Below are 21,913 nucleotides of genomic sequence, written 5' to 3'. Positions count from 1 at the left end.
CTGTCAGGGACTTCGGCTGGGGGATGGGAGGCATGCACTTGGGCTGGGGACTCTCTGTGACTGCAGGGGAGTTCTGAAGTCAAAATGGCTTGAATTGCACTTTGCACTCAGAACTTGGGCTGGGCGGTTCCAATTACACACCAGAGGAACTTCTGGGTGTGGTTTATCCTCCAAGGGAACCAATCAGCAATCAGGTCATGTGATAATGGAATGCCAAACAGTCAGAAACAGTGTACGATCTATATTAATGACACCGAGTGCAGTGTATCCAAGTTTGCTGACGATACAAAGCGAGGTGGGAAATTATGGTGTGAGGAAGACACAAAGAGCCTGTAAAATGATATAGTCAAGTTAAGTGAGTGGGCAATAAGGTGGCAGATGGTGTATAATGTGGGGAAATGTGAAGTTATTCACTTCAGTGGGAAGAATTAAAAAAACAAAATATTTTTTAACTGGTGAGAAACTATCAAATGTTGGTGTTCAGAAAGGTTTAGGTGTCCTAATACAAGAAACACAGAGAGTTAGCATGCAGGTACAGCAAGCAATTAGGAAGGCAAATGGAATGTTGGCCTTTATTGCAAGTGGGTTGGAGTATAAGAGTAAGGAAGTCTTCCTGCAATTGTACAGGCCTTTGATGAGATCACACCTGCAGTACTGTACACAGTTTTGATCTCCTTATTTAAGGAAGGATATACTTGCCTTAGAGGTGGTGCAATGAAGGTTCACTAGATTGATCCCTCGGATGAGAGGGTAGTCCTACGAGGAGAGATTGAGTAGATTGGGCCTATACTCTCTGGAGTTTAGAAGAATGAGAGGTGATCTCATTGAAACAGATAAGATTCTGAGGGGGATTGACAGGGTAGATGCTGAGAGATTGTTTCCCCTGGCTGGAGAGTCTAGTCTCAGGATAAGGGGTCGGCCATTTAAGACTGAGATGAGGAGGAATTTATTCACTCAGAGGGTTATGAATCTTTGGAAAACTCTTATCCAAAGGGCTTTGGATGCTCAGTCGTTGTGTATATCTAGCTGGATAGATTTTTGTAATCTAGCGGGATCAAGGGATAGGGCAGGAAAGTGGAGCCGTGATCTTATTGAATGGCGGAGCAGGCTGAAGGGCCTACTCCTAATTCTTATGTTCTTTACAGACAGGTAAGATACTCCTGGAAGCCCCCGAGGCCTGATGCAACTGAGTCCCCTTTGTTTTCTGGGGGTCCTGTTGGTATTCCCTGAGGAATTTTGTTCCCTCAACATTGATTCACACAATCGGGAAAATACAATTCACCTCATTTATTAATAAATATATGATAAGCATAATTCCCACTCTAGCCCTTGGGAGATACTGGATGGTGTCATTGTGGAAGCTGTATAGAGTGTGTTATGACAAGTGACAGTGTCAGTATGTAGTGAATAATGAAAATTAATAGGGTAGGGTTATATTTTCAATAGGGTATTTTTACATTTTTAAATAATTTTTTTCTGAAAAAGAAAATGTTAGTGTAAATATGAATATTTGATAGTTATATTGCAGTTCAGAATGAATGGAATACTATTACAATGTTTCCATTTTTCCACTGCTTTAGGTATTTGAAGACACTCAAGTGCTTTGGTCTTAGACCAGGTATGTAAAATTTCAACAATAATGCAATTTGCATGTATTATTTATATTTTATGATTTGCATAATCTATTTACAATAATTTGGATTTATGTCGTGCCTTTAGCACAAACGTCCCAAGGCGCTTCCCAGAAGCATAAGGAAAAAAAGGAGCCAAAGAATGAGAGATTGAGTGGGTGACCAAAAACTTGGTCAACGATTTACAGAGCTACATTGTGTTACATAGAAACTGCAGCACAGGGACAGGCCATTCACTCAAATAGGTCATGCTGGCCTTTAACCTCCTCCCACCCCTCATCATCTAACCTTATTAGGATATCCTTCTATTTCACCCTCATGTGGTTATCTAGCTTCCCTTAAATGCATCTATGCTATTCACCTCAACGACTCCTTGTGATAGCAAGTTCCACAATCTAACCACTCTTTTGGTAAAGAAGCTTATCCTGAATTCCACATTGGCTATATTGGTGACTACCTTATATTTGTGGCCCTAGTTTTGGTTTCCCCCACAAGTGGAAACATCTTCTCTATGTCTACTCTATCAAACCATTTCATAATGTTAAAGACTTCTATTAAGTCACCTTTCAACCTTCTCTTTTCTGGAGAAAAGTGCCCCAGCCTGTTCAACCTTTCCTGATAAGTATATGCTCTTTCTGGTATCATCCTTGTGATTCATTATTACACTTTCTCCAGTGCCTTTATATCCTTTTTATAATATGGAGACCAGAACTGTTAACAGTACTCCGAGTCTAACCAAGGTTCGATACAAGTTTTACATAACTTCTCTGCTTTTCAATTCTATCCATCTAGAAATGAACTTCAGTGCTTGGTTTGCTTTTTTATGGCCTTATTAACCTGTGTCGCTACTTTTAGTGATTTGTGCATCTGTACCCCTCGATCCCTTTGCCCCTCTAGCTCACTCAGACTCTTATTATCCAAGCATTATGTAGCTGCCTTATGCTTCCTACCAAAATGTAACACCACACTTGCCTATATTGAAATTCCTTTGCTATTTACATGCTTATTCTTCAAGTTTATTAATGTTGTCTTGTATTTTCTTGCAGTTTCCTCAGTATTTACTTTATCTCCCACTGCCCCCCCCCTGCTCCCATTTGGTGTTGTCCGCAAATTTAGAAATTGTACTTCTGAGTCCATAGCTTTTATGTAAATTTTGAACAACAGTAGTCCCAGCACCGATCCTTGTGGAACATCACTTCCCACCTTTTGCCAGTCCGAGTAGCTACCCTTAAACCCTACTCTCTGTTTTCTGTTCTGTAACCACCTTGCTATCCATTCTGCTACTTGTCCCCTGACTCCACATGCTCTGATCTTAGTCATGAATCTACTATGTGTTACCTTATTGAAGGAAGGCCTTTTCATAATCCAAATAAGTTACATCTACTGCATTACCCTTTTCTACTCATTAAATTCTTCGAAGAAGTAACATAAAAAGGTTGGTTAAGCATGACCAATTGGCACATGACTCGGGCGGTAATCTATCCCCCTAATTATTGAATCCCCTATGAATAAAACTGTTCTATTCTGTTGAACTCCCACTTGGAATGCTTCCTGCTCCACGGTGTCATGGTGGAGCAGGAGGGTTTCAAGAGAGATCTTAAACGAGGAGAGAGTGAGGTGGAAAATGGAGAGCCAAAATAGGTCCATAATGGAAAAGCGTGACTTGGTGTGGGTTAGGATATGTGCAGCAGCATTTTGGATGAGCTGAAGTTTATGGAAGGTTGAGGAGGGAAAGCTAGTCAGGATAGTATTGTAGTACAGGTAATCAAGTCTGGAGGTAACAGAGAAATGGACGAGGGCTTCAGCATGAGAGGAGCTGAGGTGGGACGGAGGCGATGATATTACAGAGGTGGAAGTAGACAATCTTTATAACAGAGAGGATATGGGATCAGAAACTCTGCTCGGGTTGAATCGAAATCCGAGGTAGCAATTATTCTGGTTCAGCCTGAGAAAATGGCCTTGGAGAGGAATGGAATTGGTGGTGAGGGTAGAGAGTTTGTTGCAGAGGCAAAAGAAAATGGTCTCAATCTTTCCAATATTTAACAGGAGGTAATTACAGCTCATCAAAGACAGCGTAGTTTGACAATACAGATGCTGTGATGGAATTCAGAAGTGTTTTGACTAATGGCAATTTTGAAATGTAGGGGAACAGTGCCTGAGAAAGGGGAACCATTTACAATATTTGATAAAATGGAGGCCAGGAAGGGAAATTGGTTGATCAGGGGAGAATGAAGTGAGTCTCATGGATGACATGTGCTTGGAAAGGGCAGGGGAGGAGATGGAGGAGAAACTAGAGAGAGATAAGAGTTCAGGGCTTTTCTGAGGATGGGAGTAGGGGGAGGTTTGCCCTAGTGGACAAGGGGAAGGGAAGAAGCAGAAAAGGCAGCTGAATCTTGGTTTCTATTTTGGAGATGACAAAATCTATTGGTTCCTTGCACTAGTTGATGGAGTTGAAGGTCGAGTCAGAAGGATGGAGTTTAAGGAGATGATTGGTCATAGAGAAAAAGAGCCTTGCATTATCTTTGCCCTTGGATGATCCTGGGATAGTGGACCATTTTGATAGATGAGCGAAGTTTGATGTGGTCAAGCCAGATCTGGCAATGGATGGCTAAGACAGTTCTGCAGCTGGAATGCACAAGTTTGCACCCCTTAAATTTCATGGACAAAGATGAGGGCCATACCAGGGCAATGACTAGGATGGGAAGTGGTTAAAGTTTTTCTGCGGACAAGGGCATCAAAGGTGGAGATGAGGGAATGGTTATGCAAATCAACAACTGCAAAGATATTGCGGCAAATGGAGGGAGTTCAAGAGCGTGATTGTAAGTACATGCAGAAAAATTACTTTGAGTGGATGTAGATGGAAGAGAGTTGAAGGAGAGTATGGGAATGTGGGTAGTGAAGGCTACAATGAAGTGGTCAGGGACAGCCTTGTCAATGATCAAGACCATGGGGTAACGAGGCCTTGGGAAATGTCGAGGTCTAGGTCAAGAAGATGACCGTGAATATGGGTAGGAGAGTTTACATGCCGGGAGAGACTTCGAGAGGACAAGAGCGCAAGTAATTTAGAGGAAAGAAGGCAAGAGAAGTTGAAATTGAGATTGAAATCATCTAGGATGAGGATTAGTTCAGTGTGGAGGCTGAGGAAATGAACAAGGGAGGATATCTTGAGAAACTTAAGATGGGACTTGGGGGCAGTAGAAAACGAGGATTTGAGAGGAGAGGCAAGAGGAATAGAACTGAGTGAGTTGCTTAAAGGAGGAGGCGGTGCCGGAGGAGTAGTGGGTGGAGGTATGATTTGGTGATAAGGGCAATGCTGTAATTAAAACATTTTTGGCAGGTCAGGTAGTGGAAGGTATATCCTGGTGCGGATCTTCAGTAAAGGACAAGATGTTGTCACCTATGAACCAGGTTTCAGTCAAAGCCAGGATGTCATTTTGATCATCCCCATTGAGGCTGTTGATGGGAAGGGCCTTGTTCGGTAGTGAGTGGATATTCGAGAGGGAAATGTGGAGAGCAGCAGTGAATGTTAATCCATTCACAGAGTCCGGAGTACTGGTGGGTCAATTGCGTGGGTTGGAAAGAAAGTTGGTTAGGTTAGCCCCCAGTGCGTGTGCTTGGCAGGAACATCGGCGAGAGAGGAGTAGGTAACAGTTGCTCATGAGGCTGCAGAGAATACTAAGAGAGGAATGGAGAGTAGTTGTGGGCTTGTTCAAGGGGGGTCTCAAGCCTGGAATGGTGGCAAGAAAGAAGGAAGGCTGAGGAGTAGTGAAGGGTTTAGGTACGGATGGGAGTATGTGGTGAAATGGCTGAGAGGGGAGAGATAAAAGGTGGCATAGCTAGGTGAGGACAAAGGAATGAGAGAGTAGAGAAGGACCTAGAAGGAGCTGAGAAAAAAGGGAAATCGAAGTAATGGGTTTAGGTCCAGAGTGACAGCCAAAGTGCTCATGTGAATTTGGGTTACATGTAAATGGCAAAAATTAGATGAGTCATATAGCAATTGTAAGTTGGTCCTCAAGCCTCATTTTCATCCACAAGCAGCTCACCCGACAAGAAAAACAATTTAGGCTTGCCTGCCATGCCAGCAGCAGCCCTCCGCTAAGTCCTGTGTGGGAGGGGGGTGGATTTGAGCAGCCTCCAGGAGGCAGGGACAATCACAATGACTGTGTTGTCGGGGGAGCACTCCTACTCCTCCTGGCTCCGAACGAAGGGTTTGTAAAAATGTTTTTTTTAACTTGCCTTTAGCTGGCAGCTGCTGAAGAATCTTGAGCAGGCCAGTCCTGCATCTCTCACTGATAACTAACTTTGTGAAAGTTAGTTATCACTGGACCGGGACACCTTAAAAAAATGGATACCATGAATTTAGCTGTGTGAACATTGCCTGTGCAAATTGGGCAAAGGCCGTCCCACTGTTAATTAGGTATTGTGCTTGTTTTACGCCCGAAAAATGAGCGCAATGCACACCAATTTCTATGCCAGATTACTAACTAGCTTTTAAGGGGAATGAATGTGATAGCTGGGAGGTTATGAAACCCAGGGACCAAGAGTAGCCGCCTTATCCCAATTATCCCATTTATAGTGGAGCCAGAATATGGTGAAAGATAAATGCAAAGGATCAGGCCCACAGAACAAAACATTAGATATTTGGTCCTTGTTATTCTGTGAAATGCCCAAACAGAAAGCTCCAGCTTTCATCATAATTTTATAAAATCTTCACCTCTTTCATTAATCAAATACAATTACTTATAAATCAAATTGTGCAATATCGAACAATACAATACTCAGTAAGATACTTCAACATACTGACCATTCCATTTTACAACTATGCATGGAACATTATTGAATTCTTGGGCTGAAATATTGAACGTGACAAACTTGAAGACAGTCATATTTCAGTAGGTGTCATTGTTGCCTAAAATAGCAGCAAGTCGCCTTCAGTGAATGGTATAGTAGCCGGCAGAATATGACACAGTTGACAGTTGTCTAGCTAGGATAATTTGTCTTGTAGGTGTCATATCTGTAGATGATATTCTTTTACAAGATTCTTATTTTAAGTACCATTTTAATAATTAAAAATTACTCTGCTGGTAATAGCCTTATATTATGTGGCTTCTTATAATCAGTTTTGGACTTAAGGTACTGTAAGACAAATAGCAGTCACCTGCAAAAACATTTGTCCAAAATGTTTGTACTGTTACATAATCAATATGCAATACTGAAGTAGAATCTCTTATAGTATAGGAAATGTTTGACCTGTGGATTTTTATTTTATTGCTGTATTAGAGTGCATCGATTAGTGGAAAATGAATGAGCAACAATCTTCACATTATTCACTTGAACAGGCCCAGATGTCTAAAACTGAGAAGTCTACTTTTGCACATCAATTCCAAGTTCCAAGTCCTGTTACATCAAAAAAGATTTACTTTTATAAAAGTGGAGACACACAGTTTTCTGGGATTAGGATGGCTATCAACAGTCGCACATTTAAGACATTTGATTCTTTATTAGATAATTTGTCTAATAAGATTCCATTGCCATTTGGGGTACGAACAATTGCCACACCTCGTGGTAACAACAGTGTAACAAGTCTTTCAGATCTTAAAGATGGACAATCTTACATTTGCTCTGACCAACGGAGAGTGAAACCTATTAACCTTGAGCTAGCTAACCGGAAACAACATCCCTGGTTTATTAGCAAGCCATTTAATCCTGAACAACTTGTCTCACAACAGACCAGACAGAAAGTTTCCAGATCAATTTACAAGGACCTATCACAATCCACAGGAGTTCCAAAGAAGATTGTTGTCTTCAGAAATGGTGAACCTAGTTTCAAACGTAATCTAATTTTGAACAGGAACACAATGCAGAACTTTGATATGCTACTGAATTATATTACTGACTTGATGCAGTTTCCTGTACTAAAGCTGTACAGCACAGATGGAAAAAGGGTAAGTAAGTTCTTTATATTGATAATAACTGTAAAGTAATCTGTGCACAATTTGTAATACACATTTTTGGTGCTTTCAGAGTTTGTGGGAAACTCAAAAGCTGCAGAGACTGATGTGTAGTAACAACCAACACTTATCCCAGTATTAAAAGAAAAGGAAATATTCTATTTAGCAATACATATAATTACTGAACATCTTACTGAACCAGTTAACATAACTTCAAACAGCATCATATGAAAATCTAGAGAAGAATATAATTTCTGCAGTTCCACCATATTACAAACATATGAAAATGAAAGACGAGAAAAAAAGATTGACTGGTCCATTCAGCCAATCCCATCCAGACATGTTGCAACGCCTATGTGCACCATTAACCCATGCCTCAGTACTGCAACCTCCTGAGAAAGGCAAAAATAGATTAAAATCCTTAAGCTCATTTAGGAAACGTGTATTCAATGGATAGTATATTCTTATTGCTATCATTCATTGATTATTCAATTTCATCTGCACAATTTGTCAGTAACATTCAGGTATGCGTTTTCAATTCATCAAAAGGCATATATTAGCGAAGTGCTTCTCAAAAGTAGAGATGGACTATTGTTTCACAAATAATTATTAGTAAAATTATATTTGATCAGAACATTTTCTTGGTAATTTTCTATTCTCTGAGAACCATATGATCCATTCATTTTAAAGGGGCCGTGCAGGGCCAAAAGAAATTACAGGGAACATAGCTCCTTCCATGTTGTAACTTTCCATGATTCTACATCTCGTCTCATTTAGTCAACAGCAACAACTTGAGTCAAGCTTATCAGCGATCCTGCCCAATAAGGAGATGTGATTGAACCCCAGACCTCTATGGCAGTCGTCTTGAGAAATGCAAAGACTGACATAATGGCCTCTGCCATAATAGGTTGTGCTGTAAATGGCCCCGGGAGCTGCCACTTGTTCCAAGGCTGCCACTTGCTTTTGATGCCTTTCCTCAAAAAATACCTCACAAAAGTGGGTGATGAAATCCAGCACTCTAGGTGCCATGTGTTGGAAGCTGCTAAGCACAAAATCCAAAGTTCCAACAATTTCTAGTGCTCAGAAAGCATTCTTCTTTTAAAAACTGTTCCAAAGGGATCAGGATCTCTGGCCTCATCAGCTACAGAAGGAATTGACTTCACTTCCTGCTCTGCTTTCACCACCTCCACCTGCTCCTGCTCATTGCTATGCAGCCATCCATTTGACTATCTTATTCCCCTGGGTGGATGGTTCTGTGCTGGTGCTCACCAGACTGAGTTTGAATGACAAGGTGCTTGTTGATATGCTGGGTGACTTCTGGTGCGAGGACAGCAGTTACTTCTGCCATATTGGGGATTGAGACAGAATGGAGAAAATAAGGTGAAATCCCCAGAATGACTTATTGGAAAGCTGCCTATGCTAAACAGCTGGCATGATGCTGTTAATGTGTGTCAGCTTGTGTATCAGTGCTTGTGGGCATATTTAGGATGTAGTGTGAGGGAAAGTGCATTATAATTCAAATCCTGAGCTGAGGCCAAACCTCCTGCTTTCCCATTTCCTATTTCCTATTGCATGTATTTTTCTGATCAACAGGGCCCACTCCCCAAATAGGTTTCGGTCATGGAGTTGAGTATTTCATTCTCCAGTTGTGGAACTTCTCTTTTGTGTTTTGCATTGCTTTCTTCCGCAAAAGAAGAAGGGTAGATAAAATGAAAATGTCTGCAGGGATATTACCTTCCCCCATGTGTGAAGGTGCAACAGTGGGCTTTGTGAAGACAGAAATATGCAGATGCAGATCAGGGAAGGACTTATCAGTGGATTGTCCTTGATATGGTTGCACAGAAGGAAAGGGGTGTGGACAAAAGAAAGTGGTGGCATATGCACAGTAGAGCCTTGTGGGCAAAGTAGAGGGAAAGTGAAGGAATGCGTTGGTGGGTGGTAAGAGATCATGTTGGCAGTATGCATAAATAAGAGGTAAAGTGGTACCTACCTACCTTGCTCCTTCTGGTGAGGTTTTTGAATTTCTTTCGAGACTGCATCCACGCTTTGAGCATTGGTGCTGGCACTCAGCATGTCAGACACATTCTGCCAAGATCTTTGGCTACACTTTTGATAATTTTTCAGTCATGGTGAGGGAACTTATTGTTCCCTCCTCTGCTCCACTCCTGCCCTGCTCCTTTCTCCCACTACCAGCAGACATTTCCCAGGAAAAAATAACTATTACAAATTTTAGGCATCCTAAAGCCAAAAGATATAAATATAAATGAAGACAGAGCAGGAAAAATGCTTCGTGGGCAAGGTAGAGTGAATGCAAGCCTTGTAAGAGTGAGCATCTGCCCACCTCCAAACACACCATCATTAAAAGGGCAAGGGGCCAGAGGTGGGGACTCACTACTGCATCCTTGGGCTCCAAAAGGTCTGACTGGTGGAAGTATGCCTCGTCAGATTAGATATACCTCCCCAGCAACTGGTGGTATTAGGGTGACATGAGGGCCCAAAAGGGTATTGCAATTTGGGTCCCTGAAGAAAGATGGAATATTTTTAATTAACATTTTTAAAGTGGCCCATTTGTTGGGGTGTGCTCTATTGTTTCTGAGGGGCCCCAATATCTCCCCTGCCACCCCAAGTCGAGGCACTTGACTCCGGATTTTCCAGCATGCTTATAATGGCGGGTGCCCTAGATGCACCCGTAGTCACACAGGTAAATTAAGGGCCCTTTGGTGGGTTGAGCAATGGAGGTCCCAGACAGATGCATCTCGGTACTTATGCTGGTATATGCTCCCTCCTCTACGGTTTTCAGGGCCTTTAAGCCATGTGCGCCTTTAAGCAGTACCTCCTCTCAGTTGTGGGTGTGACCCCAAGGACAAAATGCAGTGTACGTTTGGTGTATGTCTATTGGATGCAAAACCTCTGAACACGGAAATGGAGGAGGGTTCAGGTGCACCCTGACAGAGCGCACATGCCGTGCACTTGGCTACAATAGCCTCAGCGAAATCAGCCCTTAAAGCTTTTCCTTTCAGTAACAGTAACAGATAGTTTAAAAGTTGAGCAAGCAGTATTGAATATGATCAAAAATATTCCAAGTCTCATTAATGGAAATAGTAACAATTTTATCATTTTTATTTAGTCGGTTGAGCAATTACAAGCAGCCTCTTCCACTTGAGTTTTCTGAAGGATATTTAATTAATGAATTCCCATGCAGACTTAATTCCCGACCCAATTCCTTTCTCTTCAAGACCACATTTAATTTGTTACTTTATAAGAAACCCACATGTTCTGAATTAATTAATTCATTAACGAGTTCAGTAAATTCCACTCCCGACTTGAACACAAAACCTAATGAATTTTAATCTGACTCATCCCAATTTTTCTTTCTCTAAAGCATTTACTTTGCATGAAGCTCACTTTAATTTAATTTATTGCTGGAGTTTATTTTCGATCTGAAATATTGTCATTCAGATCCAATTCATGAACCGATTACTTGTTCTTCAAAGCTGTTTTTAATTTGATACTTTGTGGAATTTATTGGCATGTATATCTGATTTCCCCAACTAATTCCTCTTTCTCTAAGTCACTTTTAATAAATTATTAGCAAGAACCTTGAGTTTATTTAATTATTTTATTGTTTGCAAAATGTTACGTAGAATTACATAAAATTTACAGCACCGAAACAGGCCATTTGACCCAACAGGTCTATCCGGTGTTTATGCTCCACAAGAGCCTCCTTCCACCTTGCTTCATTTCACCATTTAGCATTTCCTTCTATTCCTTTCTTCTTCATGTACTTATATAACTTCCCTTAAATTAATCTGTGCTATTCAGTTCAACCACTCCATGTGATAGTGAGTTCCACATTCTCACCACTCTGAGTAAAGAAGTTTCTTCTGAATTCCATATTGGATTTATTAGTGGCTAGTAACTTATATTTATGCCCCCTAGTTTTGGATTCCCCACAAGTGGAAACATCTTCTCTACATGTACCCTGTTAAACGCCTTCATAATTTTTAAAACCCCCTATCAGGTCACCTCTCACTCTTCTCTATCCTTGAGAAGAGAGCCCCATCGTGTTCGGTCTTTCCTGATAGCTGTATCCTCTCAGTTTTGGTATCATCCGTGTAAATCTTTTTTGAACTTTCTCCAGTGCTTCCATATCCTTTTTGTAATATGGAGACCAGATCTGTGCACACTACGATTACTATTGTCTAAAGTTCTACTTAACTTTAACATAACTTCTCTGCTTTTTAATATTGTTCCTCTATAAATGAACCCCAGTGCTTTGTTTTTTTTAATGGCTTTGTTAATCTCAGTTGTTACTGTTAATCATTTGTGAATCTGTACTCCTAATTTCCTTTGCTCCTTTACCCATTTAGACTCTTATTTTCCAAGGAGTAGTTGGCCTCCTTATTCCTCCATCCAAAATCCACCACCTCGTTTACCTATGTTGAAAGTTATTGTGCCAATTACATGCCTATTTTGTAAGTTCGTTAATGTCTGCTTGTATTTTATCGCAGTCATCCTGGATATACAGAACGGAAATAGGCCATTTGGCACAACCAATCCATGCCAGTGTTTATGCTCCATGTGGGACTCCATGGCATTTCCTGCCCTCATAAAGTTCCTTGCCCCTAAAAACTCCATTAATGCAAAACAAAATAAAATGTATCTAACATCCAGTACAGGCAGGAGCTTCTTCACAGGAATGTAGGGAAAAATCAGCGGGGAAATGGGTCTATAAAGCTCCTTATAATTTCATGTTTTACACTGCATATATGACTCAATGTTAATGTCTTACCGAAAAGTAAATTTTGAGATGATATCACATAGTGGAACCTTTTCATGTTACGGTTATCATTTTTGTAATCTGATAGTGCTTGGTGATTATTTTTTTATTTGGCAATCCAGATCTATTTTTTTTATTCGTTCATGGGTTGTGGGCGTCGCTGGCAAGAACAGCATTTATTGTCCATCCCTAAATCCCCTTGAGAAGGTGGTGGTGAGCCGCCGCCTTGAACTGCTGCAGTCCGTGTGGTGTGGTACTCCCCAAGCCCCTAGGGAGTTCCAGGACTTTTACCCAGCGACAATGAAGGAACGGCGATATACTTTCAAGTCAGGATGGTGTGTAACTTGGAGGGGAACTTGCAGGTAATGGTGCTCCCATGCACCTGCTGCCCTTGTCCTTCTAGGTGGTCGAGGTCGTGGGTTTGGGAGGTGCTGCCAAAGAAGCCTTGGCGAGTTGCTGCAGTGCATCTTGTAGATGAAAGAAAGAGTTGCATTTATATAGCGCCTTTCACAACCACCGGATGTCTCAAAGTGCTTTTGAGCCAATTAAGTACTTTTGAAGTGTAGTCACAGTTGTAATGTGGAAAACGCAGCAGCTAATTTGTGCACAAACAAGCTTCCACAAAGAGCAATGTGATAATGACCAGATAATCTGTTTTTTTGTAAAGTTGATTGAGGGATAAATATTGGCCAGGACACTGGGGATAACTTCCCCGCTCTTCTTCAAAATAATGCAATAAGGTCTTTTACGTCCACTTGAGAGAGCAGACAGGACCTCGGTTTAACGTCTCATCCGAAAGCCAGCACCTCCAACAGTGCAGCGCTCCCTCAGTACTGCACTGGAGTGTCAGCCTAGATTTCTTGTACTCAAGTCCATGGAGTGGGACTTGAACCCACAACTTTCTGTCTCAGAGGCAAGGGTGCTACCCACTGAGCCACAGCTGACACTACATGGTGCACAATGCAGCCATGGTGTGCCGGTGGTGGAGGGAGTAAATGTTTGACGTGGTGGATGGGGTGCTAATCAAGTGGGCTGCTTTGTCCTGGATGGCGTTGAGCTTCTTGAGTGTTGTTGGACCTGGCAAGTGAATAATATCCCATTACACTCCTGACTTGTAGACTAACCATTGTTTATCCTGTATATATTCATTTTACTCAATACTCCTCAAAGATCTTTTCTTCACAGTCCACCTCTATGTGCTTTCATGGTTCCACACGTACCAGTCACATTGTAGATATTACATGACCTCCAACAGCATCTCCTCCCATGCACACCTTGTTATGTTTGGTGTACCTCAGGGCTACAACATTGGGCCTCTCTTCCTTGTGTGCCTCTACCCACATCCCCTGTGTAATGTCTTCACATTTGTCCTTACCAGTCTCCACGCTTCCACCATCCACAAACTGCATCACTCCAGAATGTCCCGGCCAGATAATCACCTACACAAAGGATTGCCCCGCCCCTTGTCCTTGGTGAGCTCAATTGGCTCCTCCTGCCCCATTAGCTTAAAGATTCTAATACCTACCATCCAATTCCTCTAAGGCTGCATTCTATCCTTTGTCAGTGATCTCCATCCTCACATTTCTGTGTTTACCCTCTGCTACTTCAATATCAATTTAGTTCTTGTTGCCCATTTGCGCTGCTCCACTATTGGTAGTTTCTCCTTCAGGAATTATGTGTGTCCCCCCTGCCTCAGCTTCTTTGCCTTATTACCTATCTTCCTGCTTTCAACGGTTTCCCAAAATCTTTCTTTTCAACCATGCTTTTGATTTTACTGTGCATGCTTCCATTACTCTCTCTTGCTCAGTGTCTACGATTATGTCTGTTGCCCTATAAAGTACTATATGAGCAGCACTATAACAATTTCATTCAACGTGCTTTATGTAATGCAGCATTGTAATTCTGAAACCCACAACAAAATTCTAAAGTACAGCACACCAAGTATTTCTATATCTTTTTGCCTGGTAACAAAAACCTTTCAATTTCACTATCTGATGTCAGACTGTGCATTAGTCCAGACATGCAGTTTTACCTCATTTATTATTTATTCATTACTTTAAATTACCAACACCCACACCATCTGCTGAACTGAGTGGTTTGTTTTGTATGACATTCTGCTCATGCACCTCACTATTATATTTCTTAAAAACTATAACTATGTTGTATACCATATCAAATAACAGATGGATGGGAAGGGCTTTGTTAGCTGCAGATGACCACAAGTTTGTTTTGAGTTCCTTAATACAACTGTTTTGTAAATTGAAAACCAAAAAGAAGCCACAACCATCTTAGAAATAATCACCGAATATGGTAAAACCTGCACAAATGGATACCCCCAAATAAATCATGCATGGTAAACAGCGTAAACAGCAGAAACAGCATGCTATAGACAGAACATAGCGATCTCATAACCAAAGGATCTGATCAAAATTTTGCACTCCAGCCACATCCAATTGTGAATGTTGGACAATTAAACAACTAACGGGAGGAGGAGGCTTCATGAACATCCCCATCCTCAATGATGACGGAGTCCAGCACACGAGTGCAAAAGACAAGGCTGAAGTGTTTGCAACCATCTAGAGCCAGAAATGCTGAGTGGATGCTCTATCTTTGTCTCCTCTTGAGGGCTCCACCATCACAGATGCCAGTCTTCAGCCAATCCGATTCACTCCATGCACTATCAAGAAACGGCTGAGCGCACTGGATACAGCAAAGGCAGCCCACTTGATTGGCACCTCATCCATCACCTTAAACATTCACTCACTCCATCATCATAGGCAGTCCCTTGGAATCAAGGAAGACTTCCTTCCACTCTAAAAATGAGTTCTTAGGTGACTGAACAGTTCAATACGAGAACCACAGTCCCTGACAGACAGCCGTTGAAGGAAAGGGTGGGTGGGACTGGTTTGCCGCACGCTCTTTCTGCTGCCTGCGCTTGATTTCTGCACGCTCTCAGCGATGAGACTCGAGGTGCTCAGCGCCCTCCCAGATGCATTTCCTCCACTTAGGGCTGTCTTTGGTCAAGGACTCACAGGTGTCGGTGGGGATGTTGCATTTTATCAAGGAGGCTTTGAGGGTGTCCTTGAAACGTTTCCTCTGCCCACCTTTGGCTGGTTTGCCGTGAAGGAGTTCCGAGTAGAGCGCTTTCTTTGGAAGTCTTGTGTCTGGCATGCGAACAATGTGGCCCGCCCAGCAGAGTTGATCGAGTGTCGTCAGTGCTTCAATGCTGGGGATATAGGCCTGGTCGAGGACGCTAATGTTGGTGCATCTGTCCTCCCAGAGGATTTGCAGGATCTTGCGGAGACATCGTTGGTGGTATTTTTCCAGCGATTTGAGATATCTACTGTATATCGTCCATGTCTCTGAGTCATACAGGTGGGTGGGTATTACTACAGCCCTGTAGACCATGAGCTTGGTGGCAGATTTGAGGGCCTGATCTCCGAACACTCTTTTCCTCAGGCGGCCGAAGGCTGCAGTGGCGCATTGGAGGCGGTGTTGAATCTCGCGTCAAATGTCTGCCCTTGTTGATAAGAGGCTCCCGAGCTATAGAAAATAGTCCACGTTGCCCAGGGCCATGCCATGGATCTTGATGACTGGGAGGCAGTGCTGTGCGGCGGGGACAGGTTGGTGGAGGACCTTTGTCTTACGGATGTTTAGTGTAAGGCCCATGTTTTGGTACGCCTCAGTGAAGATGTTGACTATGACTTGGAGTTCAGTCTCTGTGCGCAGACGCAGGCGTCGTCCGCATACTGTAGCTCGATGACAGAGGTTGGGACTGTCTTGGATCTGGCCTGGAGACGACGAAGGTTGAACAGGTTCCCATTGGTTCTGTAGTTTAGTTCCACTCCAGCGGGGAGCTTGTTGAGTGTGAGGTGGAGCATGGCAGCGAGGAAGATTGTACATGGCCGCCTTTGATCTTACAAAGGCCTTTGACACTGTCAACTGCGAAGATCTATGGAGCATCCTCCTCCGTTTCGGCTGCACCCAAAAGTTTGTCATCATCCTCTGCCTGCTCCACAAAGACATGCAAACCATGATCCTGACCAACGGATCCATCACAGACCCAATCCACGTCTGGACCGGGGTCAAACAGGGCTGCGTCATCGTGCCAACCCTCTTCTCGATCTTCCTCACTCCCTCCACCACTATGTTCAATGCAATCCATTTGCAACTGAAAACACGGGACATGCAGGTAAATGCGAAGCGGCAATGGGTGAAAAAATGGCTTTTGTACCAAGCAACCATAGCGGCAAGAAAATGTTTCATCTTTGGGATTAACTGCTTGCATGGTTATTCCAGGAACAGAGTGGTTTCTCTGCCATTTTGTATGCTGGGTAAAGAACTCCACTTCCCATAAAAGCTGGGAACTGCACAGGAATGACAGATACTGTTGCGAATTGGAGTGTGGGCAATGCGCCCACCCGCTCCATGGCATCACTCAACCACCACCAAAGGGAGAGCTGCGATCGAATGGAGCGCAGTCAGAAAGCACTGGGAAGTCGGCATTCGGGGTGCTGGGGAGGTCTCGGCAGTTGGGGAGACTCGGCTTTTGCGGGGGGGGGGGGTCTCTGCATTCGGGGGGGGGGGGACTCGGCATTCTGGGAGGGCTCTCTGCATTTGAGGGGGACTCTGCATTCGGGGGAGGTCTCTGCATTTGGGGGGGGGGTTCTCTGCATTTGGGGGGGAGTCTCTGCATTCGGGGGGACTCGGCATTCTGGGGAGGTCTCTGCATTTGCGGGGGGTGGGGGACTTGGCATTCTGGGGGGGTGTCTCTGCATTAATTTGGGGGGGAACTCAGCATTGGGGGGGGACTCGGCATTTTGGGGGGGTCTCTGCATTTGGGGGGAAACTCAGCATGCGGGGGGGTCTCTGCATTCGGGGTGGGGGGTTCTCTGCATTCGGGGGGGGTGGGTTCTCTGTATCCTGGGGGTCTCTGCATTCAGGCGGGTGGGGGGAGGGTACTCGGCATTCTGGGGGGAGGGTACTCGGCATTTGTGGGGGGGAGACTCGGCATTCAGGGGGGACTCGCCATTCGGGCTCTCGTCATTTGCGTGGGTTTCGTCATTTGCGAGGATCTCGGCATTCGGCGGTGGCAGAGGGGGGGAGGACTCGTCATTCAATGGGGGCTCTCGTTATTCGAGTGGGTCTCTGCAATCAGGGGGATCTTGGGATTCAAGGGGGATTTGAAATCGGGAGGGGGGTCTCTGAAATCAAGGATGGCTTTGAAATTGGGGGCGGGAAGAAATGGAGACTGGGGAATGGGGGCTCGGAGGAGGAGATGGAGAATAGAGGCTTTGGAGAGATGGAAACAGGGTCTCAGAGCGAAGGAGAAAAGAAAGAAAATGGGACTAGGAGTCGGGAGATTGGGGCTCACATGGGATAGGGAGAGGTGGGGTCGGGTGGGGGTGGGCATCATCATTCTCTGCAGAGCCAGGAGCAGCAGCAACAACATGGAGTGGATGGAGTGGGAGCAGCAATGAGAGAGGAGCAGCCAGTAAAGTGGAAGAACCAAGGGGGAAGGGAGGTGGAAGCTTCTTAAACTGATGGATATGAGACCATGGGATCCTTCACCACATGTAGCTGTTGAGGTAGCGCCTAATATATGAAAGGAAGGGGATAAATATCTGCAAAGGAGAAATATTAAAGAATCTGGGGGTTAGAGAAGAGAGCATTCACCGGGGGCTGAAGGACTGTTCCTGTGATCTTGGGCCCAAGTTTCGGCCTCAGTTGCTCCTGATTTTTTGGAGCAACTGGTGTAGAACGGTGTATCTTAGAAATTCAAATTCTTGGCATTTAGTTTGCTCCAGTTCTAGTCAGTTAGAACAGTTTCACTTTGGAACAGAATTTTTTTTTCAAAAGGGGGCGTGTCCGGCCACTTACGCCTGTTTTCAAAGTTTCGGCTGTGAAAACTTACTCCAAACTAACTTAGAATGGAGTAAGTGAAGATTGTCTACACTTTAGAAAATCAGGCGTAGGTTACAAATCAGGCGTAGGGAATGGGGGGGGGGCGGGGGGGGGAAGCGGGAGTCGAGTCGGGTCGGGAGGAAGCAGGAGCCGGGCGTGGGAGGCAGCCTTATGCACGCAGCCCCAGTGAGGCCATTCGGCCAGGGCTAGGGACTGCGTGCTTCGGGCCCCTCCCAAACAGTTTTGGGCGCCTGGAGCTACTGCACATGCGCGCCCACTGTAGCGCGCATGTGCAGTGGTCCCGGCACTGTTTTCAGCGCAGGGACCTGGCTCCGCCCTCTACAGCTCGTACTGCGCCGCGCCCGACTCCAGAGGACCAGCAGGGAGCAGGAGAATAGGTAAGTTTTTTTTAGGCGCACTTTGTGGCGTGAAAAACTGGCGTCCAGGTCGGGGCTGCGCCGTTCTAGGCGTGGCCCGAAACTTGGACCCGTAATTTCTCACTTTACCCTCTTCGCCTGCTCACGGGTGGCCTCCTGGCTCTTGAAACCTCTCGCACAATATAGCCGATTCTAGAATCCAGACACCCCTCCCTCAATGTAAAAGGACTCCAGGATAGCAATGAACTGGGAAACCAAATGAACAGAAATTAGTACTGAAATCACATCCTGCTGGCAGGGCTCCAGAATTAGGCACAATCCCAGGTGAGGGTGAAAATATTCTGGGATATTTGGCTCATCTGATTTACAGTACATACAATGGCCATTTTGAAAATAAGGACAACTGATGCAAGTCCCTTCAGTGTCTCTAATTTACAGATTTCACTTTGTCTGGGAGATTGGTACAACATGCAATGGGTTTAGAGATGCATTTTAATAATTTTGAATCACTTTGCAGAGCAGAGAATATTCAATCTATATACATTTTTGAATTTATAGATCACAATTCACAGAATGGTTACGGCAGTAATCTAGATTTGTACAAATCATCAATCCTTTCAGCACATTTATTTTGATATGATGTATGAATGAACGAACTATATAAATGAACAGAGGTGAGATATAGTTAAGGGGAGATCATTGCGATCATCATCATAGGCAGTCCCTCGAAATCGAGGAAGACTTGCTTCTACTCCAAAAGTGAGTTCTCAGGTGACTGAACAGTCCAATATGGGATTTACAGTCTCTATCACAGGTGGGACAGACAGTCGTTGGAGGAAAGGATGGGTCTGGTTTGCCGCACGCTCCTTCCGCTGCCTGCGCTTGTTTTCTGCATGCTCTCGGCGACAAGACTCGAGGTGCTCAGCGCCCTCCCGGATCCTCGCTGCGATATGTCAGGGCAAGACCATGAAAAGATTTGGGGGTCGGAATTATCCTCTGCCAGAAACGGGGTGCACCTACCGTTTTTGAAGTGTTGTGGCGGACTATCCAGCAAAATTTAGCTCCTCTGGATTTTTTTCCAGCGGATCATCATGTGAGGTGGAAGTGGGAGCGGAGTGGCCATCACTAGCGGGGTGTAAGTGGGGACAGGACGAAGTGTCTGCAGCTGTCAAACATCAGCGCCGCGTTGATGACGTCATCGATGCTGCGAACTCTGCATTCATTTTAGTTAGGTCCACTGGGCCATCAGGGAGGGTTTCAGCCGGGCCAGCAACCTGGCACCCAAGAGGGGGCTCCAGGCTCTCTGTTGGCAGCCCGGCCAAACCCGGGGACATAATTGTCGGCCGACTGCCAAAATTAAAACATGGCGGCCGCGGCAGTGCGCCCTCTCCTTTAAAGGAGGCCATGTTGCCATTTCACACAGAATGTACCGACACCGAAAGCTGTCGGGGGCACTGGCCGGTGGCGGGGCCGCTCCCGCGGGGCAATTTCAGATAAGGAGCAATTTCGCGAGGGGGTCCCCACCAGACAGTAAGGGGTCGGCGCGTGCATGCCACGGCAGGAAAACGGACGGAGCGGTCCTGGACACCGCTCCCCTCCTGAGAAAGGGCAATTTCTAAAATGGCGGGCCCTCCACGGAGAATCAGCGGCCATTCCACGCCACCCCGGTGGCCCCTTGAAGGGATAACAAAGATCTTAAAGTCAATTTGGAATGGTATAGAAATTCAGTTGGTCATGGTGAGGACAGGGGTGATGCGGGTGCGCTGGGGGCTAAAGAGTTTTAGTCCAGTGCTAATTTACTGTGTACCGCCCTCCTGGTGGCATTAGTGCAGGCCTGTAAGTCTAAGTTCCCATCCTGAAGCGGCGTTCCAGATTCTAACAGACTCTGAGAGCGAAGCTATGGAGTTCACAAGGAATTGTGGGTAATTTAAAGGGCAACAAATTAAAGGGGCAGTGCCTTCAGAACTGAGCAAAATTAAAATGAAGTGAAAAGATGCAGTTTTCAGGTCTTACAGCCTAACATTAACAGCATTTCAAGCTGAATTCCGTTCCGAACCTCAAAAAATGGGAACAATGCTTCAGCACTCACACAAATAGCTCAGCAAGCCAGGGAAGGGGAACTGACGGTCTTTTACGCAGCACTCCAGTTTTGTGTGGGGGGGGTCAACATTGCAAAAGAGGTCCTCTATGCACAGGGGCCGGGAGGACCTCCATAAAGAAGGATGTGGGACTACATCACCAAGGCCGTCACTGCCAGCAGTGTCATCCCTACCACCTGGCTCCAGTGCCCAAAGAAGGTTCATGACTTCAGCCCAGTGGTCAAGGTCAGTGAATGCATCTTCCAAAGTTGTCTCCTACCAATTGTACCACTAGCCTTTCACACCCCTCCCCCCACCAACCCCAGTCATTCACCTACCAGCAATCTGTACCAATCACGAGGCACATCTCCTATTCCTGGCCTCACCTCACCCCCTTGGAGCTTGGAGGAGACAGTGCAGGCCATCTTAGCAGGGGCATGGCTGAGCCCTTGGCCAGCAGTTCAGCAGAAAGGATACAAGATGCTTGAACCCTCATATGTTATCCCCCTTCTGGCATGCACCTCTTGCTTACTGCCCTCCCCTCACCACAACTCCACTCTTGTGCCTTCCTCGTTTCACACGCCCAAGAAATGCAGCCAGTGATTGTCGAAGACGAGGGAGAGGAGAGTGAAGAAGAAAACAAAGAAGAAGAAACACCATCACTCGATTTCACACTCACAGCCACCAGCTCCTCAAGGTCGGCCAGCAAGGCCATTTGCAGTGCCCACTGAAAGTCAGCAGCCTTTTACCAGCTGGGGTAGCACTGCATGACATCAGTAGGATAGGCAAAACACACTCATCACAGTCACTAAGAGAATGTATATGGGTGATGAGTTGATTTATTGATGTCACATTGGATGGCTAGATGTATAAAGTTAAATTGAAAAGTTTGCTTTGTGGTGAATTTTATTTCAGCATTGTGGCCAAGAGGATACTTTGATGGGAAATTAAGGTGTGGGGCAAATGTTGAAAGGGGAATTGTGGTGTCACTGGTACCGCATGCGGGTGATTCCATCTCGGATATCCCGGCCAGAAAAGTTGCATCCTTCCTTCTGCTTCCTCCTCTTCTGTGTCTTCCTCTTCTGCATCTTCCTCTTTCCTCTGCGAGCAAATGCTGTAAATCTGAAATTACAGCATAAAATGCTAGAAATACTCAGCAGATCAGGCAGCATCGTGACCTGATACCTGAACT

General features: G+C 44.8%; 1 protein-coding gene across 1 annotated transcript in view; it reads left to right on the top strand.

Moving 5' to 3' along the window:
* Positions 1-21,913, top strand: part of LOC139267383 (lipoxygenase homology domain-containing protein 1-like) — a 496,361-nt gene that overhangs the window by 7,266 nt on the left and 467,182 nt on the right. Inside the window, exons 2-3 of the mRNA XM_070885678.1 lie at positions 1,581-1,618; positions 6,912-7,576. Of these exons, the coding sequence (XP_070741779.1) occupies positions 6,932-7,576 (645 nt within the window). The 5' untranslated portion in view covers positions 1,581-1,618; positions 6,912-6,931. The remainder of the gene's footprint in view (positions 1-1,580; positions 1,619-6,911; positions 7,577-21,913) is intronic.

Source organism: Pristiophorus japonicus, chromosome 1 (genome assembly GCF_044704955.1).
Source record: "Pristiophorus japonicus isolate sPriJap1 chromosome 1, sPriJap1.hap1, whole genome shotgun sequence".
Taxonomy (NCBI): Eukaryota; Metazoa; Chordata; class Chondrichthyes; family Pristiophoridae; genus Pristiophorus; species Pristiophorus japonicus.
Note: the sequence above shows the minus strand (reverse complement) of the source record. Positions and strands in the feature narration are given on the sequence as shown.